The sequence below is a fragment of the Puccinia triticina genome, chromosome 4A, assembly GCF_026914185.1.
Source record: "Puccinia triticina chromosome 4A, complete sequence".
NCBI lineage: Eukaryota > Fungi > Basidiomycota > Pucciniomycetes > Pucciniales > Pucciniaceae > Puccinia > Puccinia triticina.
The window spans coordinates 2291245-2315321 of record NC_070561.1 but is presented as its reverse complement, the minus strand read 5'-3'; the positions used below and the strand labels follow the sequence as shown (position 1 = coordinate 2315321).

General features: G+C 48.0%; 3 protein-coding genes across 3 annotated transcripts; 2 read left to right on the top strand and 1 right to left on the bottom strand.

Moving 5' to 3' along the window:
• Window positions 1-14572: 14572 nt before the first annotated feature.
• On the top strand, window positions 14573-15278 carry PtA15_4A285 (uncharacterized protein; the record flags this gene model as incomplete). The annotated part of the gene is made up of 3 exons (XM_053168153.1): window positions 14573-14908; window positions 14979-15020; window positions 15105-15278. The coding sequence occupies 3 exons, from the start codon at window positions 14573-14575 to the stop codon at window positions 15276-15278; spliced, it is 552 nt and encodes a 183-aa protein (XP_053019391.1).
• A 1374-nt stretch (window positions 15279-16652) lies between these two features.
• Window positions 16653-21375, top strand: PtA15_4A284 (uncharacterized protein; the record flags this gene model as incomplete). The annotated part of the gene is made up of 10 exons (XM_053168152.1): window positions 16653-16663; window positions 16769-16813; window positions 16888-17009; window positions 17170-17202; window positions 17302-17341; window positions 17439-17754; window positions 17866-19767; window positions 19918-20227; window positions 20308-20467; window positions 20547-21375. The coding sequence occupies 10 exons, from the start codon at window positions 16653-16655 to the stop codon at window positions 21373-21375; spliced, it is 3768 nt and encodes a 1255-aa protein (XP_053019390.1).
• A 2286-nt stretch (window positions 21376-23661) lies between these two features.
• Window positions 23662-23838, bottom strand: PtA15_4A283 (uncharacterized protein; the record flags this gene model as incomplete). Its single annotated transcript, XM_053168151.1, has 1 exon — window positions 23662-23838. The coding sequence occupies one exon, from the start codon at window positions 23836-23838 to the stop codon at window positions 23662-23664; it is 177 nt and encodes a 58-aa protein (XP_053019389.1).
• Window positions 23839-24077: the final 239 nt, after the last annotated feature.

The window sequence follows — 24077 nt, the reverse complement described above, 5'->3', positions numbered from 1 at the left end:
TGTTTTTCCCCCATCAGATCTTCATTGTATCTGGTCACAGTTTAACATTAGGCCCTGTTTGGCACCAATATAATCAGCAATATATTTCACAGATTATATCGGTGAAATACCAATGGTGTTTGGCAGAGCGATATATCCAATTTCCTGTAATTACATTACTACCCCTCGATATATCGGCAGCTCAGACCCGGCACACACATACATATCATACACCCTCTCCACCGGTCATGGAGAGGATTGACCGGTTCTCAATGTGTACACCACCTCTCGATGATCTCGATGACCAGTTGACCGGTCATTGAGAAGGAGGATACATACACCTTCTAATAGATGACGGGTCACACAAGTCATCCAGGTGTTGTATATTCCTTCTTGATGACCAGTCAACCGGTCATCAAGAGGTTGGGTTCCTCTGGATGACCGTTAGAACAGGCCATCCCAAAGCCTCTTGATGGCTTGTTTGACTGGTCACAGAGATCGACCGGTTGATCTTGTTGAACGGTCATTGAGATCAATCAAGAGGACTTCAACCTTTTGATGACCAGTTGACCGGTCATCGAAAGGGTGAAATCCACTAGAGACCAGTTTAAAGAGGTCAAGTTTCCTGTTTTTGTTTTTGACAACCGGTTGAGCGGTCATCAAGAGGAAGAAGTTCCTGGCAGGGATGACTTTTTGGAATGGTCATCCCAAAGGTGTACAATCTGCGTCGGACTGGGGTGAAGTGTACATAATAATTATTCTGCATGTACTGACAAACGCTAGCAATATATTAATTTAATTTTTATTTCAGGTGTAATAATCAGCATGTCACAGATTATATTACTCGTGATTATTTCACTGATTATATTGGTGCCAAACGGTATGGAGCTCCGTCTGGTGCTAGGCCGGCGGCAGTTCTGGGAGGGGAAAAGGTGCTCTGGGAGCTGCCCTCACGGATGGTCGGGATGAGTCGTAGGGGATTCGAATGGATAGCGTAGTGGAAGTGGTTTTGATTTGTTTTGCCGGGGGTTGGATCCTCGGCGGCGGTTGGTTTTTGTTGATAGGATTCTTGATGGGGAATGGACTCTGGAAGGGGGACTCTGGGACTTGGGACTCGGAAAAGATCGATGAATTGATAACCCCTGACTTGGATCAGAACAGGTGCTGTGGCCTCCTATCCTCCAAGTTCGCCCGGAACTTGGATTCCTGGAGGCCTGTCACAAGCATGTCATCCTCTCCTCGCGCGCCATGCGCGCGCACACACAACAGACAACAGAAAAAAAGGAAGAAAAAAAACAACACAAAGAGGAGAAAGGCAGAGAAATAGAACCAAGAGATAAAAGCATGAAACCAACAAGAACCATAAGAAATAAGAGAGGAACCAGGAGAAATGGAAATAAACATGACAAAAGACAAGGAAGAAACAAAAACCAGCAAAAGACAACAACTAGGAATAAACCCACAGACAGATCTGTGTTAGGACCAAGAAATAGAAGAAGGGGAAGGAAGGGGAAGTGAGAATGAGGAGAGTGGGAGAAAAGGGAGAAGGAGGATCTGAGAGAATCTTGGTATTTGAATCTTGAGCCTTGAAGATCTTGAAGCTTGAGTCTTGATCTTGAGGATCTTGAGGGCTGATCTTGAAATTTGAAGCTGACTACCGTTTTGGCCACCACATCACCCCACCATTTACAGTCTGTCCCTAGACTGCCCCGTTCCTCGCCGTAAACTGAAAGAAGAAAAGCAAACGGGTCCCGCGCATGGCTCACGACAGTGGCTAAAGTAGAGCTTACGACAAATGCGGTAGTAGATACCCGAGGTGCATACCGAGGAGGGGGAACTTACTTTGAGTTACCAATGCCCCCACGAGGAAAATATTCCTTGACTTGATCCGCAGCAAATCGCCGCTTAAGCTCAGTCCCATCAAGCTCGGCCAAGACATATGAGCCGCCCTGGACTTGCGTGACGATCCGGTAAGGCCCGTTCCACTTGTGAGCAAAGAGCTGCCCCCATTGAACCTCGAGCGACCGATTGTAGGCCAGAACCAAAGTGCCCGGCGAGAGGGGATCGCGCAACCGTTCGGGGTTCTTCTCTTGCCAGTAGCGAATGGCATCCGCCCGAGATTTCATCATCCGTTGATGAGCAAGCTGCCAAGAATCCTCACTGCGCTCCAGTTTTTGAGAACGGGCCGCTAGTAGGTCGGAGGTACTACGGACCTCCTCCCAATCAACCCCAAGGAACGAATTGATATCCAGATCAATTGGAAGAGCTGCCCGCTGACCAAAGACCAACTCATAAGGAGAATAGCCCGTTGAACGCTTGGTTGAGATGCGGTCAGCAAACAACACGAGCGGGAGAAATTTCCGACAATTTTTCCCTGACTCGCCCGCCAATTTAACGAGAGCTGCTTTCAGAGGAGCATGACCGCGCTCCACCATTCCCTGAGCCTCCGGATAATAAGGAGTTGAAACCCGATGTTGCCCCGGCAAAGACCTCAGCATCTCTGCCAAGGCGCCGCCGAATTTTGAACCGCCGTTGGTCGAGTAAGCACGCGCCAGTCCATACCGCATGGTCCAGTGCTCCTGCAGAAAGGCGGCGACAGCCTCCGAAGTGATGTTGTTGAGAAATTTGGCCTCTACCCAGCCCGAGAAATCATCACGCGCGACAATGAGATATTTTGCCCCGCTCGCCTTGATGTGTACGATGTCCATTGAGACTCGTCCGAATATAGTGTCTTCACCAGTTGGGTAGCGCATTTCCATCGGCCGCCGCAAACCTCTCTTCTGGCAGGCCTCGCAACTGCGGCACCACAGATGAACGGATTTTTTTAAAGCCGGCCACCAAAAGCGGTCGGCGACCCGGCGATAAGTCTCAGTCGTACCTCGATGGCCAAGGTCTTTGTGCAGACGCTGAAGAACATTGTCCTGCATGCTCGGGATGGTGATCACGATCCTAGGTAGCGGGCTGCCTCTCTTCATGAGTCGCCCCGCCTGAACAAAGAAATTGGAAGCTTTCCTCCTCAACGCCTGAAACGCCGCCGCATCCATCCCAATGGGGCGCGCCAACGTCTTTAGATAGTCTTCCAACTGCCGCCAGAAGCCTTCTTGAAAACCTTTGTAAGGCGGCGACGCAACAACCGAGAAAGTCGACATAGGCCGGATGACAGGTTCCTCCTCGTCAAACTCTGACAAAGGTGGGTTGGAATTGCCGTCGCCTTGAGGTCTTCGAGACAGTCCGTCCGGCATGGTAAAAGATTTGCCCGGGCGGTGAAAAATGTCGAAAGAGAAAAGATGAATAAAGGACACCCAGCGCGTCATCGGGGTGTTGGGTAGACTAGGCGCGTTGATCATCTGCACGAGGGACTGCGCGTCGACGAGAAGCTTGAAGTGCTGCCCCCACAAAACAATCTGCAGCTTCTTGAGAATCCGAGCAACGCCGCAAAGCTCCAGTTTAGGCTGGGAATAGCGCGATTCAACGTCGGAGAACAGCAGAGATTCGTAGAGGGCCGGTCGGTCAACGCCGCTGTCATCTTGTTGAGTAAGAACGGCCCCTGCAGCATGGTAGCTGGAATCAACAGCGAGTTCGAGCTTTCCTGCGTCGGGTCCGTACGCCACCTTCTTCAACACGATGTCCCTCCCCACGAGTGTTTTGAGTTGCTGGAACGCGATCTCACAATCCTCGGTCCAGACGAATTGCGCATCCTTGCGAGTCAGTCGACGCAGAGGAACACAAATTTGAGAAAGAGATGGAATGAAAATCCGCACGTACACCACCACCCCAAGGAATCCGCGAACTTCAGTTGCGTCCAAGGGTGTTGGCCAACTTAAGATTTTGTTGATCTTATTCTTAGCCATCCGCCAGCCCTCCTTGCACACGATGTGACCCACAATTTCCAGGGCGGGAACGCAGGCTGCCAGTTTTGTGGCGGACACTGTCAGCCCGGCCTCCTTGATCCGGAAGAGAACGCGCTCCAGCGTGATTGCATATTCCCACACGAAACGCCGTACTCCTGGATGCCATGACAGCGCCTTGTTATTGTAATCAGAAGCCAGGCCCTTGATGCCCCCATCATCGATGAAAACGCCAGCGTGATCCGGGATCTCTTCCTGCAGGACCCACATCATCTGCGCTTGGTAAACAGCGACAGAGTTGGTGGCGCCCTGCGGGAGGCGCGTCAGCTGAAATCTGCCAAGAGGGGTATTGAATGTCGTCAAAGGGCGCGAAATTGGGTTGAGGGCGCGCTCATTGTAACCGCCCAAGATGTCCCCGAGTCCATAGCAAACGCGACCCAAGAATGACTCAACAAAATCTTTGGTAGCCAGAGGAACTCCGGCGTCCTTCACGGTGACTTTTTTCAGAGGTTGAAGATCATGGACAATCCTGAGCTTCCCGTTTGACTTAAGGACACAGAACACAGGGCTTGAATACGACGAGGTGGATTGCTCGTACAAGCCGTTGCGGACTCGCTCTCTAAGGATCCTGGTGTATTCGTCTAGCTTAGCGGCAGGTATAGGGATACGCTTCTTCTGCCAGGGTTTGTGTTCGATGACCGGGATGATGTAAGGGAGGCCATATGAATCCTTCAGCAGTCCACGCTCAGACTCGTCAAAGGCGATGGACTGGTTACGCTCGGCTAGCACATTCTTGATGAGATTCAATTCGTCCGGCCAAAGCCAGCCGTCCGGACCAAAATTTACCACCTGAAGCCGTTCCTCCGTGACGCGGCCTTTGGGGCGAAATGGGCCCGGCAAAAAGCGGGGCAAGGGCCAATAAGGATCGTGGGAAAGAGGGGGTCGACGGAGGGGGGGATTTAGACCCTGTGGCATTGGCTGATTGACGGGTTTGATCTTCCTCGAGACTGGCTTGTACTTGGCGGCAAAGACCACATACTCACCCGCTTTCCAGGCATCCAACAGCACCTTTTGAGACTGACTGCCGAGACCATACTGGAGCAACACCCACGTCCGAAGTTCCAAGAAACCCTTGAAAGGGGCCTTATCTGCGTAAGAAAATCCGGAAGGCGGAGAGCGGCTCACAACAGTGGCGCGAGGTAGAGCTTCGACAAAGTTTGGAGCATCATGCCCGGAGGTGCATAATCGGAGAGAACTTACTTTTAGTCTCCGATCCCTCCGCAACTCAGGTTCTTCCACCTCATTCACCCAAACGTCCGTATTTGAAGAAAATAGTTTCACCTCATTGCGGAGGGTCTTTAGTTTATCCTCGTCGCAGAGGCTCGGAAGTTTAGCCTCATTGCGGAGGGTCCTTGCAGACAGGCCTAGTTTAACCTCATTGCGGAGGGTTATGGAGGACGAAACTAGTTTATCCTCGTTGCGGAGCGTGAAACCAGTATCTTGAGATGAAACGTCTTGCTCCCTAGATGTGTGAAATTGATGCAAGGTTGAAGAAGGAGTAAATTCCTCAGTGGCGAGGGGTATTGGGTGGGATGAAGGTCCACATGGAAAAGAAGAAGAACACAAAACTGACGAATCGCTCACGAGTGTGGCCCAAGGTGTTGTCTTTGAAATCGCGGTAGCATCTACCCAGGAGGTGCATACTTGGAGGGGACTTACTTTCAAACTTTGTGCCCCCGCGGTACACCCATGTTGTACACCTTCCGCCGCGCTGGCCTCCTCGCGAAGCCGCCGGGTCATTTTTGAGGGATCGGGAGAAAATGGTTTGAAGAGAAGTGGAGACGGTGAATTGAAGCGAGTCGAAAAAATATTTTTGGCGTTTTCTGGAGTTTCTTGATGTTTTTGGATTTGGTGTTTCGTTATTGAATCTTGAGGTGAAACGGATATAGAGGGGACAGAATAAGAGAAAGGGGAATGGGCCTCTTGGGCAGGGGTCGATCCGCCGGTCGGACATCGAGGCCCCACATTAAGACCGCCGGCGAGTGGATCGACGCCCCTGATAAAAAATGCGGGTCCTCCTCGGAGTCCTCGCAGAGGCGACCACAATGGACCAGCACTCCCTTGCGACCGTGGGAGGGAAACTCACGCTCCCACCTTCCTTTATCGACCGGACAGAGTGTTACCTCAATGTTTCGTCCGCTAGAATCCGGGAGGATGATCCGCTCCCCAGCGGTCGGGGAGAACATCAGTGTGGCTTTGAAATCCATCAGGAAGGGCCGGCCCAAGATGAAAGGCCCATTTGCCCGAGTAATCCAAAAATGGCAGGAACCCACTATGGAGCGTCCCACTCGGATGGGAACGTCTTCCGCTATCCCAATCAATTCGCATGCCTGGTTATTGATTCCGTAGACCGCCGAACTGAAATTAACCCGAGGTGTAAGATTCAACTTAACCGCTAAGGCGTCGGAGATCAAATTGAGTTGAGACCCCGAGTCCACTAGGGGCGATGATATTGCTTCGCCATCGCCCACGCTACAGCTTAGATATCCAAGAGGACATGAGTAGAGATTTGGATCAAAAGCGCCCTCAGGGTCGATCCCTTCCGCCAGCGTTCCGGAGTTAACCTTCAAATCTTCAGAGCCAACCTCCACGCGACGCCGAGAAACCCATTTCTTGACTCCATCAGAGACCGCCGGCGAAACAGAACAAATCTCGGCCACTGTTGTCGAAACCGGCAGGTCGAAGATCTTCTTGATGAACCCATCCACTGCGTCTGGGTGATCTCGGCTAACGTCGCGCTCAAACCTCACCTTAGGCTGTGAGCCAGCGTTCTTAGGAGGAGTGACCGGTCTTGCAGGCCCCTCCTTGGGGAGAGGGGGTTCGGGATTCGAATCGTTCATGATGCGATCAAACAGCTCAGGTTCGTCCTCTACTTCGACCCTCGGCGGATCGGCAACCCCGCTCGGAACCTTCCGAAGAGGGCGCTTCGACTGACTAGCTGGTACCAAAGGAGCCTTGTATGGTCGTGCGTCCTCGTGGCGCTTCCTTCCGGCCGGATCGGACTCATAAACCCCTGCGAATGACTGGGACGATACCGCTGGGGGGTACCACGGCTGCAACGACCCACAGCTTGCCTTGTACTCGGTCGTAGCGGCAGCAGATGATTGGCGAGTGGGTGTCGATGGCCTGGGTGGCCCAGAAGAGGAGGAGGGCTGATAAGAAGCGACTACATGCCGAATCGGGCGACTGCGGTCGAAGGGAATCAGGGCCCCATTTGGAAGGAAGAAATTTGTACCTCGTTGCTCGACGAGGCCCGCCTCCTTGTCCTTTTGGAGCTCAGGGCATCGAGCCGTTCCGTGGCGCTCCCGATGACAATGATAACACACTAGCGGTGGGCGCTCCGTCGACGTCGAGACCTTGCCACCTTCTCCTTTCATGTACTGCTCGAAGGCTTTGAAAAGCTTGGTGAGTTCCTCCATAGACGGCTCGGGTTTAGGCGCGGAATCAGTTGTCTTCGGGCGCTGATCCTCGCCCATCTTCTTCATCACATCGTTCGCGGCTTGGAAAAGAAGCCACCGGGGCTGACGTTCTTGTGTCCTCGAAAGTGAGAGATATCTGTCCTTTCATGACAGTGTCGACTGCGCTTCGCAAAATCTTAAAAGAAGGCAACCGAGCCCGATTATCGGGTGTCACAATCAGAGTATTTTCTTTTATGAGCTGATCCCGAATACGACCCTGGAAACCCTCCGAAAACGCCTGATAGAAAGGCTTCTTAAGCTCTTCGGCCGATTCGACATGACTCTTCGAGACCAGGTAGGCTTGAATTGGGTCCCAAGCCTTGCGGAACGAGTGATAGTCCGATACCGACGAAACGCCCCCTTTCTTCGCCCACGTATTGACCAGGCTGGTGATGTCTCTCTCGGTGAACAGAGCCTTGTCGACATCAACCCAGTAGCTCAGCATAGCGGCTTTGAGCTTCGACCAATCGGGCGGCTTATAGCCATCGAGCGTCGCCAGGATAGTCCGAGTTTCCCCATCCTCAACAAACGAGCCGATCTGACGAGCCTTGTCGTAATCCAACGCGCCGTCCAATTCCGCAGCTAGCTCGTAGTCATCCAGAAACAGCTCGACTTCCGAGCCCGAGAACTTCAGTGCCTTGTTTTGAGGTTTGATTTTGACCATCCTCGCGCGAGGAGGATTTCCCGTAACGCCGTCCATCTTGAGCGCGAATCTGATGAGAGAAACAAGCAGAAATAGAGGGGCGGCTCACAGCGGTGGCGATAATGCTTTGACAAAAAAGTAGTGCTTCGGAGGTGCTACTAATTAGAGGGGACTTACTTCTATACCCTTAATGCCCCGCCGCTGAAACACCAGAAATAAAAAGAGAAAAGAAATAAGAGAATTCGGATCCTGAAACGGCTCGATCCAATGAAACAAGGACTAGAGCAGCTCCTGAGACGAGGTGGGTGGCGAGGGATGAGAGATGGCTCTGAGGCACCGTCAGCGCCTCAAAGGAATCTGCTCAAAGGGGGGAAACCGGTTGATCGAGATCGTTCGCAGAGGAGGATCGGCTCTGAGGCACCGTTGGCGCCTCAAAGGAATCCGCTCGGGGGGAGAGAAAGGCCCACACGATCGATCGCTCGAAATTGTTTAAGGTCGCCGATGTGCGGGATAGTTGAGAGAACCAAACCAATCTTCGTTCGGCTGGAATCCTCGTGGATTTGGGTGGATAAAAAAATCGAGAGAAAGGATAAAAAAAAAGAAAAGGATACTGATAACCGCCAAACGCCTCAAAACCACAGTGCGAGACTGTAAATCTTGAGGTCGCTGGTTCGATCCCGGCTCGGGGGACCAAATATGGAGCTCCGTCCGGTGCTAGGCCGGCGGCAGCGCTGGGAGGGGAAAAGGTGCTCTGGGAGCTGCCCTCACGGATGGTCGGGATGAGTCGTAGGGGATTCAAATGGATAGCGTAGTGGAAGTGGTTTTGATTTGTTTCGCCGGGGGTTGGATCCTCGGTGGCGGTTGGTTTTTGTTGATAGGATTCTTGATGGGGAATGGACTCTGGAAGGGGGACTCTGGGACTCGGGACTTGGAAAAGATCGATGAATTGATAACCCCTGACTTGGATCAGAACAGGTGCTATGGCCTCCTATCCTCCAAGTTCGCCCGGAACTTGGATTCCTGGAGGCCTGTCACAAGCATGTCATCCTCTCCTTGCGCGCCATGCGCGCGCACACACAACAGACAACAGAAAAAAAGGAAGAAAAAAAACAACACAAAGAGGAGAAAGGCAGAGAAATAGAACCAAGAGATAAAAGCATGAAACCAACAAGAACCATAAGAAATAAGAGAGGAACCAGGAGAAATGGAAATAAACATGACAAAAGACAAGGAAGAAACAAAAACCAGCAAAAGACAACAACTAGGAATAAACCCACAGACAGATCTGTGTTAGGACCAAGAAATAGAAGAAGGGGAAGGAAGGGGAAGTGAGAATGAGGAGAGTGGGAGAAAAGGGAGAAGGAGGATCTGAGAGAATCTTGGGATTTGAATCTTGAGCCTTGAAGATCTTGAAGCTTGAGTCTTGATCTTGAGGATCTTGAGGGCTGATCTTGAAATTTGAAGCTGACTACCGTTTTGGCCACCACAACGGGGCCTTAGATATCATTAGAAATATACTTACCTTGAAAGAATTACCCGTATAGTAGGATACCAGTAACCAGTCTGACTTTACTCCTTCTCCCATCATTTCATCTAGAAAGCAATATTCTCAATACTTTATCAGCCACACTTTTCTTTAAGAGCCCATACTCTTATTCTTGTCCCATATTACTCTCCATCCTGAGAGGCAGATTTTCATGCACTCATCCTTCTCTAACCTCTATTCCCCCAAAGAGTAGTTCCACAACGGCATCCAATCTGTAATTCCTGTGACAGATGATTGGATTCTGGCCAGCTTTACAAATGGTTTCAAACACAATGGCAGCTTTTTTTAAGATTTCAACAGTTCACAACATGCAGGAAGTCCTGAGGATTCCACTGGTGCCCTTGGCTTCTCAAATTTCAGAGGGGTTGGGGGTCATCAGGGGGTTTTATGGTCTTTCCAGCCATTTGGCTGATACTGCTCACACTAGAACCTTGCCATTGCATGTAAGTCCCTACCTGGCGGGATGTTGCTTGCACCCCGGAGCACAGGAGGGACTTGTGTAAGGCTGTAACCCGGGGTTCAGGATGGGGTGAGGAACTCATCCCAAAGCACAGACCCCGTGAAAAGTGGGGTTTGGAGCATGCCCCAGGTGAATATCCAAAAAAAGGAGATGTGTTGCACCAACTTGTTGCTGGCCTTGATCATGGCATGGAAGTTTATGTTGTCTAGTATTGTGCATTTTCTATGATTTGAACATCAAGTGAAATCTAGTCATAAATATTTTCATGTTTCACCCAACTGAGGATTTTCTCATTGGCATCAGTCAACTGCATTTAACTTGTCTGCTTTCACAAGACAAAAGTTTCATCTGTCTTGACTTGCCTTCCCTATTCCTCCCACTATAGTTAATATTTAATACTTGATCTAGTATTAGCTCTCAAAATCACTTTAAAATGAAGCAACCATCCACTCATTCCGGTAAAAATCAGCCCAAACATCCAAGAATCAAGGTTCCTTCATTCTCTGTGTCCATACCATCAACACTGCAACCAATCCAATACATGTATTGGATTGGTTTTGGTCCCAATACATTGTATCAGTATTGTATTGGTTGGCTGATCCAATCCAATACGGTGTATCAGGTCGCCAATACAATCCAATACGGTCCGATACATGTGTATTGGGTTTCCAATACATTCCCATATTCTGTTTATTGGTGGGATCCACACTGTATTGTTTGTTTCAATACAATACAGTGTATTGTATCTCTTTTTCAATACAATACATGGTATCAAAAAAACAATATGATACGCCGTATCAGCCAATACCCGGATTGTATCAGATTGTTTCACCGTTGATACAATCCACACCATCAACCCTAATCAAAATCAACAATGACAACAGCAACTGGGAGGATTATTCTAAACATTTTGGGCTTAGGCACAGTTGGGTGTGGAATCACTTTGAAGTATCCAAGGAAGGTACTCAGGCTGTTTGTAAGGTTGTTAAAAAATGTGGTAAAGCTTGTGGCGCTATGTTGAAGAAGGACAAAAGTGGCAGTACTAAAAACTTCCACAGCCACTTCCTTCAAATCCATCAGCTTGTTGATCCAAAGATTAGTGTAAAAGATGAAGACCCAGGTAGATATGAGAAAATGGGCCAAGGAAGGTGCTGTGAACCCAAAAGTAAGTCCTTTGCCTATCCTCATATTCATACTGTGTTTTTTGAAGCTAATGAAGCATTGATTTGTTTTCCAGGTTGAGCTCAACAGTGACTCTTTGAACAACACCCTTCTGAGATTTGTTGTGCAGTGTCCCTTTGCAATTGTCAAGAGAAAGTTGTTTTGGGATCTTTTTTGGCTTATCAAACAAAGGGCTATGCCTCTCATCAATAATACTTGCTGGGTGTAATGGTTGTGATGGGGGAGAAGGCGCTGTCTGGGTCTTGTGCAATGAGTATGTAGATTACTGAATGGGGAAAGGCTAATGTTCTCTCCCCAGCTCCCCTATGACTATAGGAGCTGTGACATGTGAGTACAATGTAACATGTCCCTGAGGTAAGCTATGGCGCGTCCTCACGGCTCATAACACCGGGGTATTACTAGACACCTCTCCAGGTTATACTTTTAACATCAAGAGGTAATGAAGCTTGTATATCTTGCAAAACAAGATTCAATGAGTTTCACTCAAGATGCCTGGACTGCACCAAACTGTACGGATTTCATGTTAGTGACGGCTCACTTCATTACCAAAGATTTCAAGATGAAAGACTTGATGCTTGCCATCCCTCTTGTTCAAGTTCTGTTTTATTGGTTTTTGATTTTTTTGATGTGGTTTCAGTTATATGGAAAACTGATTAAATTAAGGCCCCGTTTGGAGCTGATATAATCTGGATTTTTGTGACAACTGATCAAGCTTTGGCGGACCTGATCAGATGTCACATAGGATGTCAGGCAACAAAACTCATATATTTCCCGGATTATATCAGCTCCAAACAGGGCCTAACACTTTTGTTTTCAGGTAGTCACACTGGCGGGAATTTTGCAGACCTTTTCTACAATGTACTTTGTATTTTTGGCTGCCTTGGGAAAATTCACACTATCACGGCCAATAATGCAACAACAAAAAACAAAATGACATGGGAACTTCAGCTTCAACTTCCCAACTTCAACCAGCCTCAGCACCTTCTTGGGTATATTGCCCCTGTCATAAATCTTGCAGCAAAGGCAGGACTTTCTGTCCTTGGATGCCTTGAAGTCAACAACAATGGAGAGCCACTATCAACAACTGACATGGGTGGTTTAACCACCCCAACACCATCAGCTGATAGCTCCATAAACAATGGAGCCAAAGTTGATGTGAACTCAGTACTCAAGCAGGTATGTGGTTTGAGTACCTTTGTATGATTTTTGCCTCAACAACATGAGTGATTCAAAAAAGTCTTAAACTTTGTTCAACCCAAGATTCAAGATACAAACATCAAGTGCTTAGGCCCCGTTTGGCACCAATATGATCAGTGAAATAATCACAAGCAATATAATTTGTGACATGCTGATTATTACACCCAAAATAAAAATTAAATTAATATATCGCTAGCGTTTGTCAGTACATGCGGAATAATTATTATGTACACTTCACCCCGGTCCGACGCAGATTGTACACCTTTGGGATGACCATTCCAAAAAGTCATCCCTGCCAGGAACTTCTCCCTCTTGATGACCGCTCAACCGGTTGTCAAAAACGAAAACAGGAAACTTGACCTCTTTAAACTGGTCTCTGGTGGATTTCACCCTTTTGATGACCGCTCAACCGGTCATCAGAAGGTTGAAGTCCTCTTGATTGATCTTGATGACCGGTCAACGAGATCAACCGGTCGATCTCTGTGACCGGTCAAACAAGCCATCAAGAGGCTTTGGGATGGCCTGTTCGAACGGTCATCCAGAGGAACCCAACCTCTTGATGACCGGTTGACTGGTCATCAAGAAGGAATATACAACACCTGGATGACTTGTGTGACCCGTCATCTATTAGAAGGTGTATGTATCCTCCTTCTCAATGACCGGTCAACTGGTCATCAAGATCATCAAGAGGTGGTGTACACATTGAGCACTGGTCAATCCTCTCCATGACCGGTGGAGAGGGTGTATGATATGTATGTGTGTGCCGGGTCTGAGCTGCCAATATATCGAGGGGTAGTAATGTAATTACAGGAAATTGGATATATTGCTCCGCCAAACACCATCAGTATTTCACCAATATAATCTGTGAAATATATCACTGATTATATCAGTGCCAAACAGGGCCTTAGAAATTGATGTTGCAACTCAATTGAATTCCACCTTCCATATGTTCAGGCATGTGATCCTCCTTCAACCATCATGTGACCACTTTTGCCAAGAGAATTCCAAAACTTGGTCATATATCTTATTGCCAGTCAAATGGGATCAAGCAACCAAGATCATGGATTTGCTTGAACCACTCTCCAAGGCCACCAAGATACCCTGTGCATCCAAATACCCCACCTTGAATACTGCTCTCCCAGTTTACATTGCTTTAATGAAGCACCTTCACACTGTCCAACATGGTCTTTCTGATCATGCTCAAGGAGTTGTTCCTGCTACCCAAATGATTGAAAAAATTGATCAGTATCTCCGTGAAGCACTTCAAAAACAGTCTATATCAGCACAATGATACTCAATCCTCAGCGCAAAGCTAGTTTCTGGAATAACAACATCTCCTAGTAATAGTTCATCATGGAGAACTATGCGATATCAGTAACTCAGTTTACTCAAGTTGCTCAAGACTTTGCCAATAGTATCAAGACAAGCAAAAGCAAATGCGCAAAGGAAGCAAGCAAAACAAACCAAAGAAAATCAGCCTCTGTTGTTTTTTTTGCAGCTTCATTGTACCAAACCAGCGCGGAGATTGACAATGTTAAATCAGAGATAAAGAAATATTTGAAAGAGGATGTTGAAACCAACAACGTTAATATTCTAACTTACTGGGCTGGTTGTCAAAACAGCTTCCCCAACTTATCCAAGATGACCCATCAGTTTTTAGCTATTCCAGCTACCAGTGGCAGTGCTGCATCCAAACGAGTTTTCTCCAAAGGCCGCCGCATACTCTCTTGGCAGCGCTCTGCCCTCAAGCCTGATACTGTTGAGCAGATCTTTCCCTAAAGGAATGTTTTTGATTCCTGGAAGAATGCAATTAAGCTGCACTTTCATCATTTCATTGACTGTCTTATTTTTTTCCCTCCTCTTCACTTTTGTTTTCCTTGTTTCCCCCCAAGCTTTTCTTGCTTTTGATGTTGTTGTCTATCCTTCTGTCCAACTCTGATGCAGCCACATTTAGATCATGCAAAATAAAGTAAACAATGATGATTTGTCTCTAAAATGGCCAATGGAGTCAAATAAATTCATCATTTCTCCCTCTCCCCTGAGCCTCTCAATACCCCGGGTACGCCCGGGGCACTGAAATCAAATCCCGATATCCGAACCCCGGGGTCACACCCCTTGAAATGCCCCGGGGAGGGCAGTTCGGGTTACAGCCTTAGTCAGTTGTGATAAGTTCGACACAAATTGCAGACGCGAATCGAGATGGCGAAAAAGTATGATATCCAGCGACTTCCAGGACTCAAGGCACTGCGACACATGGCCAAGTATCCCCATTCGACGGTGATCGGACTTCTGGTGGGCAGCATCGAAGGGGACAGCGTGTCGATTGTGGACGCGATTCCGTTGGTTCACCACTGGCTTGATCTGTCTCCGATGCTTGAAGCTGGCTTGGCATTGGCAAAAATCCATGTCGAATCGAAGAACTTGAAGCTCCTCGGAACCTACGTTGCTCACTCGAGAACCGATCTCAAATCTTTGGATATCGTCTCTCAGAAGCTCAATGAATCTCTCCAATCCGAATCCTCGATCGCTCTCATCGTAGGTTACCTAATACCCCAGTTGCTCAATGGAATCTGAAACACCCAATAATATTTCTCTTGTCCTACAGATCGACAGCCAAAAGTTGAACACGACTGAGAACCCCTTCATTGTGAGCTGGACTCATGACATTGCTCTCACCCCGCTCGAACGGATGTGAAGGATTACTCACAGGCACTTCTCTCTTCCCTCAAAGCCGTATACACGCTCAAAAGATAATGAATGGTCAACGCTGGATGATAACTGTTTTCAAGCGAATATTCCCAAGGATTGGCTAGATTGTGAAGGGTCTATTGGTGATTTTGATGACCATCTTGAAGACCTTGGGGTCGATTGGCTAGTCAATCCGACCATCTTATGCCCCGCTTAGAAGAAAACACTCATGTTTAACACATCACCATCCAAAAACCTTGCGATCAAGTTCAATCCTCACATGATCCTGCCGATCAATACATTCGGTTTTAAAGCTCGTGATGATATGGAAACTATCCTGAATACGCTCGACCTGAAGCTCTTTCCCGTGTGAACCGGTCTCTTAGACGTAGTGAATCAATCATTTAATCTGTTCCCCAGCCAGCTTCAAGAACAACAAAACCAAGTAAATGAGACTTGTGAATGAATCGATATTAAGAATCCATTACTAGTTCTTACGAAAGATCGTCCGGGCTATGGGCTCACCAGGAGGTTTTTGTGTGCACTGAATGGTTTAACGATACAATTTCCCTATGATTCCTGCAACTTCAAGGTATTAGTTCACACAGGAACCAGTTAAGTGGGGGCTTATTCATGTATGTGCGGTGGGTAACCAAAACCTTTTGTTCAACTGTTTTGCAATCTGCCAGAAAAACCCACACACATGAACTGATAACCAACTCAATCAGTCCCAGCTACCTCGTGGCTCTCAATTTCCACAGCTAGGTTCCAACAGGAGGTACTTGGGCGCAAGCAAGAATGATTGTATGATGTTGTGTTGGGGTGGCAAAACACTTCGCCTTTGAATATCCTCTACCAGGCCTTTTACATAGCTGCCTTGATTTTAATTTTCCATCGACTGTGATTGTATTGCCACTCTCCCAAAGCTTCATAACCAATGTGAGAGAGGTATATCGCAGATACCATTGGCTGTTGGAATTCTCTTTTTCCAGAAATTTGGCATGTAGTCAGTTTGAGGACTAATAAGAAAACTATTAACGTGACCACTCTCTTGTGAATTGGTGTAATTTTGTTCTCTCCACTGTGGAAAATATCAAGACTTGAATATAAGGTCCCAAACTGAAGTCCCACAAGTGCTTGTGAGGGAACCATGTGGAAATAGCACATTGGCCATCTCCTCAAGTTCTAGAAATAGAATCTGATGATATGGCAGCTGATCATCTGGGCTCAAAAAGAAGGCAAGAAAAGCTGCTGGTCTGATGCACGAAGGACCCTTACTAGCCAAATGCAAGTCATTTCCTGGCAGAAGCTGGCTTCACAAGTTCAAGAAGAATGCGTTGATCAGGGATCTGCCTAAGAGTTGATGAGGCTTGGTCCAACACTAGTTCCGCATGAAACTTATCCATGAAAGCTGTTTTTGTGCCAGAAAGCAGCACGCCTTTTGATTCTTGCTTGAGGCCGAAGGATACACCTCCGTTCCTGATAGCCTTGTGGAGTTGGTAGCATGACTTTTCGCCGGATTGCCTGGGTTCCTGTGGAGACGTCTTTGGATGCGTTGCCTCCTTGCCTCAGGTTGCCTCTCTTTTCTGAGATGAGTGTTATGTCAGCAATGTTTTTTCAGACCTCGAGCTTGAATTTTTTGACGTCATCGTCCGGTCCTTTGCCTGAATCTGATTCGCCCTGACTGGTGAGAGTGGCGATCGATAGTAATCTCCTCTCGACTTTCCTCCAGCCCAACTCGGCCCAGTTCGAGTATTTCACCCGTGAGTGCAACGGTCTATGTAATCCTGACCTCAGCCAGGCTGACCAAGACCCCCTTTGGACAGAAACAGAAGATTCCGTCCGCCGTTGTCCACCCGCCGCCCTTCGAGCTATCTCCATCCGGCCACCGCCACTCCCAAGCGATCCTCCAGTCAGCCCCCGGCGTTCCTAGTGGGTCCCCACATGGGTCAGTCTCCACTCCCCCAGCGATTTTCGGCCGGGGAATGGCCATCCCGGGGATGTTGACGATGGACTCCTCAGAAGCCTTCATCTGCTCCCCACCCCTCGTTTCACCTGCTCCAGCCCGTTTCCGAGTACTGACCCTCTGATTTGTGACGCTCTTGCAGATGCTTCTACCCTACGTGCCCTCCAAGACAAAGGTCAGCTCCATCAGTTGAAATTTCAGAATACGTATCCCGAGACTGGAACCTTGAATGTTAAAAGTGCATACGTCTCCTTATCTTGAATCGTGTCTCCAGTTTATGACAAGCGGAAACATGCTGCTTTTCTCATCGAAGCGTGAGTCTATTTTCTTCCTACCACCCCCACCATCTTCCTCTTCCCGACCTCACGAGCTCACCCTCGAATTTTCTCCTGCTGGTATGGGCTCCTCAAGTCAAATCAAGGACCATGTCATTAAACGCGATTATGGGATAATCGATGAAATCGTCAATCAACTGTCTGGTCTGGCCTTCAATAACAATCCATCATGGAGATGGGGTGGGGTGATGGGCTTGGCCGCCTGCTCGATCGCCCTCGGTCCTGAAATCGCTTCCTACCTCCTCGCAATCGTCCCCCCAATCATCTCCTGTTTCTCCGACCCCGACAGCAAGGTCCGCTATTTCTCCTGCGAAGGAATGTATAATGTCGTCAAAGTCGCCAAGGGGGAAATCCTGGTCTATTTCAACGACCTGTTCGATAGTCTTTCCAAGGTCCGTGGCTGTCAACTCTATTCTCTTGTTTTGGGCCATCAAAAATAAATAAATAAAAAGTTCATTCCAACATGCTTTCCTTCCGGCTTTCTCACCTTCATTCTCACTCAGCTTGCCGCAGATCCTGATCCTGCGGTCAAAAACGGAGCAGAGCTACTCGACAGACTAATCAAGGACATCGTCACCGAACAAGCTGCCACTTACATATCTGTAGTCTCGCCTCGTCAGCTACAAGTCATGCGCCAGCAAAATACACCCTCACGCCAGCAAAATACACCCTCGCGCCAGCAAAATACACCATCGCGCCAGCAAAATACACCCTCACGCCAGCAAAATACACCCTCAACCTCCTCCTCAGAAACCACCATGGAAGAGTCCTCTTCATACCCTCCAGTCGTTCGCGCCTTTTCTCTAAAAGCCTTCATCCCACTCTTACGCGAGCGAATCCACACGCACAATCCTTTTACCCGCCAATATCTCGTCTCCTGGCTCCAGCTCTTAAACTCGATACCAGAAATCAATCTAGTCAGCTATCTACCTGATTTCTTGGACGGATTGATTACCTACCTCGCCGATTCGGGTAATGAAATCCAGCTTGCCGTTCAAAATTTGTTGGGTGACATGATGGTGGAGATCGATGCGGTAGTCCACGCCAAGGAATACAAAGAACAGGAGCGGTTCCAAAAAAAGGAACTGCGAAGACAAAGAAGACTATTCGAGAAACAAATGGCTGGAAATGACCGAGATCTTCGACCACTTCCCCGTCCAGCGCAACCCCAGTTTTATCCGAACGAGGAATCCAATCACGAAAATGGTGACCCCGAAGCCGGCTCTCCGTTCAATCATAAACCAAGCGCTGGGACTGACAACACAGCGGTCGCGATTGCTTCCGCAGTTGAAAAGAAGGATGAGATGATCAATGAGATCGGATTAGAGTCATTAACCCTTGAAGGTGATCATCCGAACGATCCCGAAGAAGAAGATAGTTCGTCAGAAAGCTCAGACGACGATACATATATTCACGGACAAGGAGTCGACCTTAATTTGGCTTCCATTGTCCAAATTCTCATTCGATGGATGTGCATTAATGAAATAACCGAGGAAATTCAGGCCTTATGTCTGAAATGGCTGAGCGAAATCATTCAGATCGATCAATCCGTAATCATTCCATTTACGCCAAGAATGATTCCGATAATTCTCGGCTGTCTCTCTCACGAGCGGAATTACATCAAGGATATTGCGATTGGTGCGAACTATAATCTCTTCCATGCCATCCAACAACTACCCACCCCGCCACCACCCTCTTTACCACCTGTCCCACCACCACCACCGCCCCCAGTAAATGTACCCGACAATGATAAACGAAAGCACGATCCACGGCTAAGCTCTCACGTATCCCATTCGGTCGACAAATTCAGGAATCGAATCATGCGTCCCGAACGTGGCAATCCGCCCTCAACCCCGACACCCTCGACATGGACTATCAGGCCACGCAGAGGGACAAGACCCAATGGGATCGCTGAAGAAGTCGTCAAGCCCACCCCGGATCATGAGGTCCAAGCGGAAACGCCACCCAAAGAAGAAATACCACCAGACCCGCTCGACTACGCACTAACCGTCAATGCATTAACTTTACAGTTCCTCAATGAGTATGAGGAAACACGATTGGCCGCATTGAAATGGTTGATGATGCTCCATAACAAAGTGCCGAATAAGATCCTGACACTCGAGGACGGAACTTTCCCGGCTCTGTTGAAAACCCTGTCCGACGATTCCGAAGCAGTGATTCGATACGACTTGGAATTATTGTCTCAGATCAGCTTGAGGAGTCTCATGAACACCGAAGAGGAAGGATACTATTTCCGCCATTTTATGTGGAACCTCCTGAGCCTGTTTGGTACCGATCGAAACTTGTTGGAGTCGAGAGGTAATCTCATCGTCAGGATCTTGTGCAAAAATCTGAATGCCGAACGGATTTATAAGTCCTTTGCCGAGTACCTGGAGGCTGATGAGGTTAGTTAATTTCATACCAAAAAAAAAAAAAAAAACTTAACGGATTAAAAATGAACGTTTCCATCAATGTCATCCGTACACTGCAGTTTCCGAATACTAGCCATGTGCTGATGACATGCATGTTTTCCTTTTTCTGTTCGTCACAAGTAGGATTTGGAGTTTGCATCATCAATGGTGCAAAACTTGACCTTAATCATGATTACATCACCTGAATTAAGTGACATGAGAAGGAAACTGAAACAACTCGAGACAAAAGAGAGCGTTCAACTGTTTACACATCTCTATCGATCATTCAGTCATAATCCGATCTCGACCTTGACCTTATGCCTGTTATGTCCGATGGCTTATGAACACGCCTTTCACCTCCTCACGATCCTTGCACACGATCTTGAGATGACCGTTGGGCTTCTGATCCAGGTCGACAAACTTGTGCAGTTGTTGGAGAGTCCAGTATTCACTTGTTGAGTAGCAATCAGATTATTGATTGAGATACAAGTGCAAAGCTGATTTTGCTTCCCTCTTTCTGTTTACATCAAAAAGCGCTGAGGTTGCAGCTTCTGGAACCGGACAAGTATCCATTTCTTTACAAGGCATTGTATGGGATTCTGATGCTGTTACCACAGAGCAGCGCATTTGCGACTTTAAGAAATAGGCTGGGGGCTGTGAGCACACTGGGATACGCCCACGCTGCACCAAAGGCGTGCGTAGTGAAATGTTCCAAGCTCTCTCTCTTGTTTTGATCCTGCTAACCTCTTTCTGTGGTCCCAACTCGCTTCCAGTAATACCAGCACATTGCCCGGATCCAACTTGAACACAATACGTGGTCTGAAAAACGCCCTCAAGCAGGCTGATCACGAAACCGTAAACTGGAGCTCACTGTTGCTCCATTTTAAAGCGCTCCAGACAAAACATGAAAAGGTTCGACGCCAGCCGCCTCACCATCTCCATCATGGCCGAGAGTCGGAATCGAATGGGATGCATGACAGGGATAGCGAATTGAATGAATCGAATGAGCAGCAAGGTCCATATCTCAATTTCAATTCCTCGCAGGTTCGCTCTCCGCAGGACTTTGTCACCGAGCGATCCGCATCCACTCATCCGCGACTATCCATTCAGCATACTCTCGGGGGTACAGTCCCTACGGAGACGCAAGCCATCACTGATCCAGTAACTTCGCCAGTAGGTCACCAACGCTTGAGCAGCACGTCCACGCAGGCGACCGTCCCGCCTGCAAGCATGAACCAGCCCAGCAAGATCCCAGCCTCTGTCCTCCATAGTCGTAAAAAGAGCCTAGGATCGATGGCCCCAGCCAGCGCCACCACCAACCGAAAAACAAGCGTGGCCGTCAGCGCTGCGGGCCCCACCACCACGAACACCAATGGGAGCGCAGCGACGGTCGGCGCACCACCAGGCGGCCCATCATCTTCCTCTTCCACCGCGTCTACTCCAACTGCTATCACCCCAAATGTGCCCTCCTCGGGTCTCAAAACTCCCGGCGGAACTAGCAGCGTCGCTAGTAGCTCCAGTAGCAGCATCACCACTGGAACTCAGAACGAAAAACTGCCCGGAAATCCCCTGCCTAGTCCCGCACCCGAACCCAATCGGTAATCCTGCCCAGATCCTTCCACTTCCATCTCTTTCTTCCTTCTTTCACATATGTGTATGTCTGTTATATGTTATAACTATAGAGCACAGTCTTACCATTGTAGGCTAATGTAATCACGAAATACTTATCTTATGGTCGCTGTCTTTGGTGGACCATTTGTTCATGCATTTGAATGGCATAAAATTGTGGTTGCACTGACAAAGAGGTCTCCCTACAGTTTGGAAAAAAAAGGAAAGGTAAAAGGAACAGGGGATTCCTGTCAGACAAACCACTCATATGCATATCAAATGTCTCTTGCCACAAACACAAAACTTTACAACCAACAGTGGGCCACTGTTAAATTATGCTAAATGAACACTGCTGGTATAGCTGCCCTTAGCTTGGTCTGCTGTGGCCATAGCATGAGTAATTGCACAAAAAACACCTGAAATTAAGAAAAATTCATGACTCCTCACTGGGGCACCCAGAGCCCCCCACAATTTTACAATGGGAAGAATACCCTCTGGAGTACCCATGATGAAGTTCATGGTGTCATCTCACCCGAGAAAAGCCATGTCCTACTGTGGCTCTAATTTGATGGATTTTTTGATGGATTTCCTACTCAGGAACTACCAAACCCCTAGCTACCATGCCCCAAAATTTCACACCACTGAGTTAAATAACCTCTCTAAAAATGGTTAGCTTCTAGTCAGTACCCCACCAACAGAAGTTACTTTTGAGGAGGTGGTGGTTTTGCTCATATCTATACTGTCACTAGACTACAGGTGACATCAGCCAAAGTCCAATGGGCTACCCACCAGTTGCACAACAACCCCCTGTAGGAAACAAAGGGCCATTGTAGCCTAGTTGTGGTAGCACCAGAGCAGGAACAAAGTAGCAGCCATTGTTACTTGATATCACCTGATGTCTGGTGACAAATTATTTTTCCTGGTGTAAGGTGCTTATTATCCAGCATATTCATAACTTTTTTCCATGCACTGCATAAAAATTTGAGAGAACAGGGAATCATGCATAAGTTGAACTTCCTGAAATTTTTACAGAACATGAGATATAAGGGCTGTGCGGCAGAATTAGTAGGAAAATGACTGCTAGCCATACAAAACCATCTTTAGAGAAGTGTCTACTATACAGACTGCCCAATATTTCCAGATGGGATCAGGCTTTCAAGAGAGACACAATATAACTACCTTGACAGAGTTGATTATTTCTCAGTCAAGCATAACCATTTCAGTCTTGGACGGATGCATGTATCCAAATCAAGGTTAAATCTTTTGTGTAAAAGTAAATTGTAACTAATGGACAGTGTAGGGCAGAGGTAAAAAAATTAACTTGGATTATCCTGCTGGGGAGTTTGGGAGGCTTGAGGTTGAGTTTGGGCTTGGGTTTCGGATGCAGGCTGATTAGGTTGAATGACCACTTTGTTTTTAGGGCGACTGGCCCGGGGCGTGAATTTGGTCCAATGGCTAGCCCAGTGTCGGCCTCCGGCGCCCGCCCCGGGCCGCTTCTTCATCTTCCGCTCGGCCCCTGTCATCCCTTCTGGACTCGATGTGTCCGGGTCGCTCGTGCCTCCTTCTTTCTCGGCTAGAGTCACTGGCACCCAGTGGATCCGGGAGTGAGTGTGGGTCAGTGGCTCGTAGTTCACTTTCACCTTCTCACGTGCTGCTTCTTCCCCTCCCTCTCGTTCTTCTCCTTCTTGGTCTGTTTCTTCCCCTTCTGGTTCTTCTTCTCCTTCCTCAGCCCCCTCCTCCCCTTGTCCTGCGGTTCCTGACTATTCCAAAATTGAATATCCTGGCAAGTTACTCCTTCTGATTCATGATGTTTATTTTTGTATAATTGCATGCTGGAGTGGAACCGCGAGAAAAAATCAGAAACTTACGCGTTGTCGGGCCCTTTTCTTTCCATTCTGGTTTACCGATAGCGGTCGCATTATCAATTCAGTCCCCACGAGGCTCTCGTATTCTCCACGATAGATCTGGTCGCCTATCTTTAGATATGGCTCGGCCGTGTTCAAACCCTGTTGTCTTTTCCGTCGATTATTGTTACATGATTGCGGGTGTTCAAAATTGTTTTTTTTGCAAGAAGCAATGATTATTTGTCAAGTTTTTTTTCTTGTTTGTCTGAAAGATTGAGGAAAAGAAGGATATGTCCCACCAAAACTTGAAAGCTGGAGTATGAGCTGATTGGGTTGGGAGCATGAGCGTGACCAAAGTCGAAGTTCAAGTATTCCACCTAAAATATGTTCTACATGAGAATCAGCTCTTCTTGCGATCATGAAGGCAAAGGTGGGGTCAAAACTCGACTTCTTCCGTCCATTCATATTCTTCTTCGTCGCCTGATGGAGGTGGGTCGGCCGAGGGGAAGTCGACAACTTGCTCCCATCTTGTGTCGATAGGCTGAGAGAAAGGGAAGTTGGGCACGCGGTACTCTGTGCTTGAAGCCGTCTTGTTGCTGCTATGCTCGGTCATCGTCGTCGAGAAATTGCATTTTGGGTGGCTGCATTCTTGTGTGTATAACGAAGCCCATGTCACAGGTCCCAGAATCCAGGTGACATGTGATATGACATCTCGTCGGCCCAAGTGTCAAGAAGGTGACATCTCTCGAGCAAGCCTGCCAAAGACCAGGAAACTTGATGCCATTCAGATCACCTTCACTCGGCCAACATCAAGGAGAAAGAAGAAAGCAAGAGATCAGAATAATATTCTCA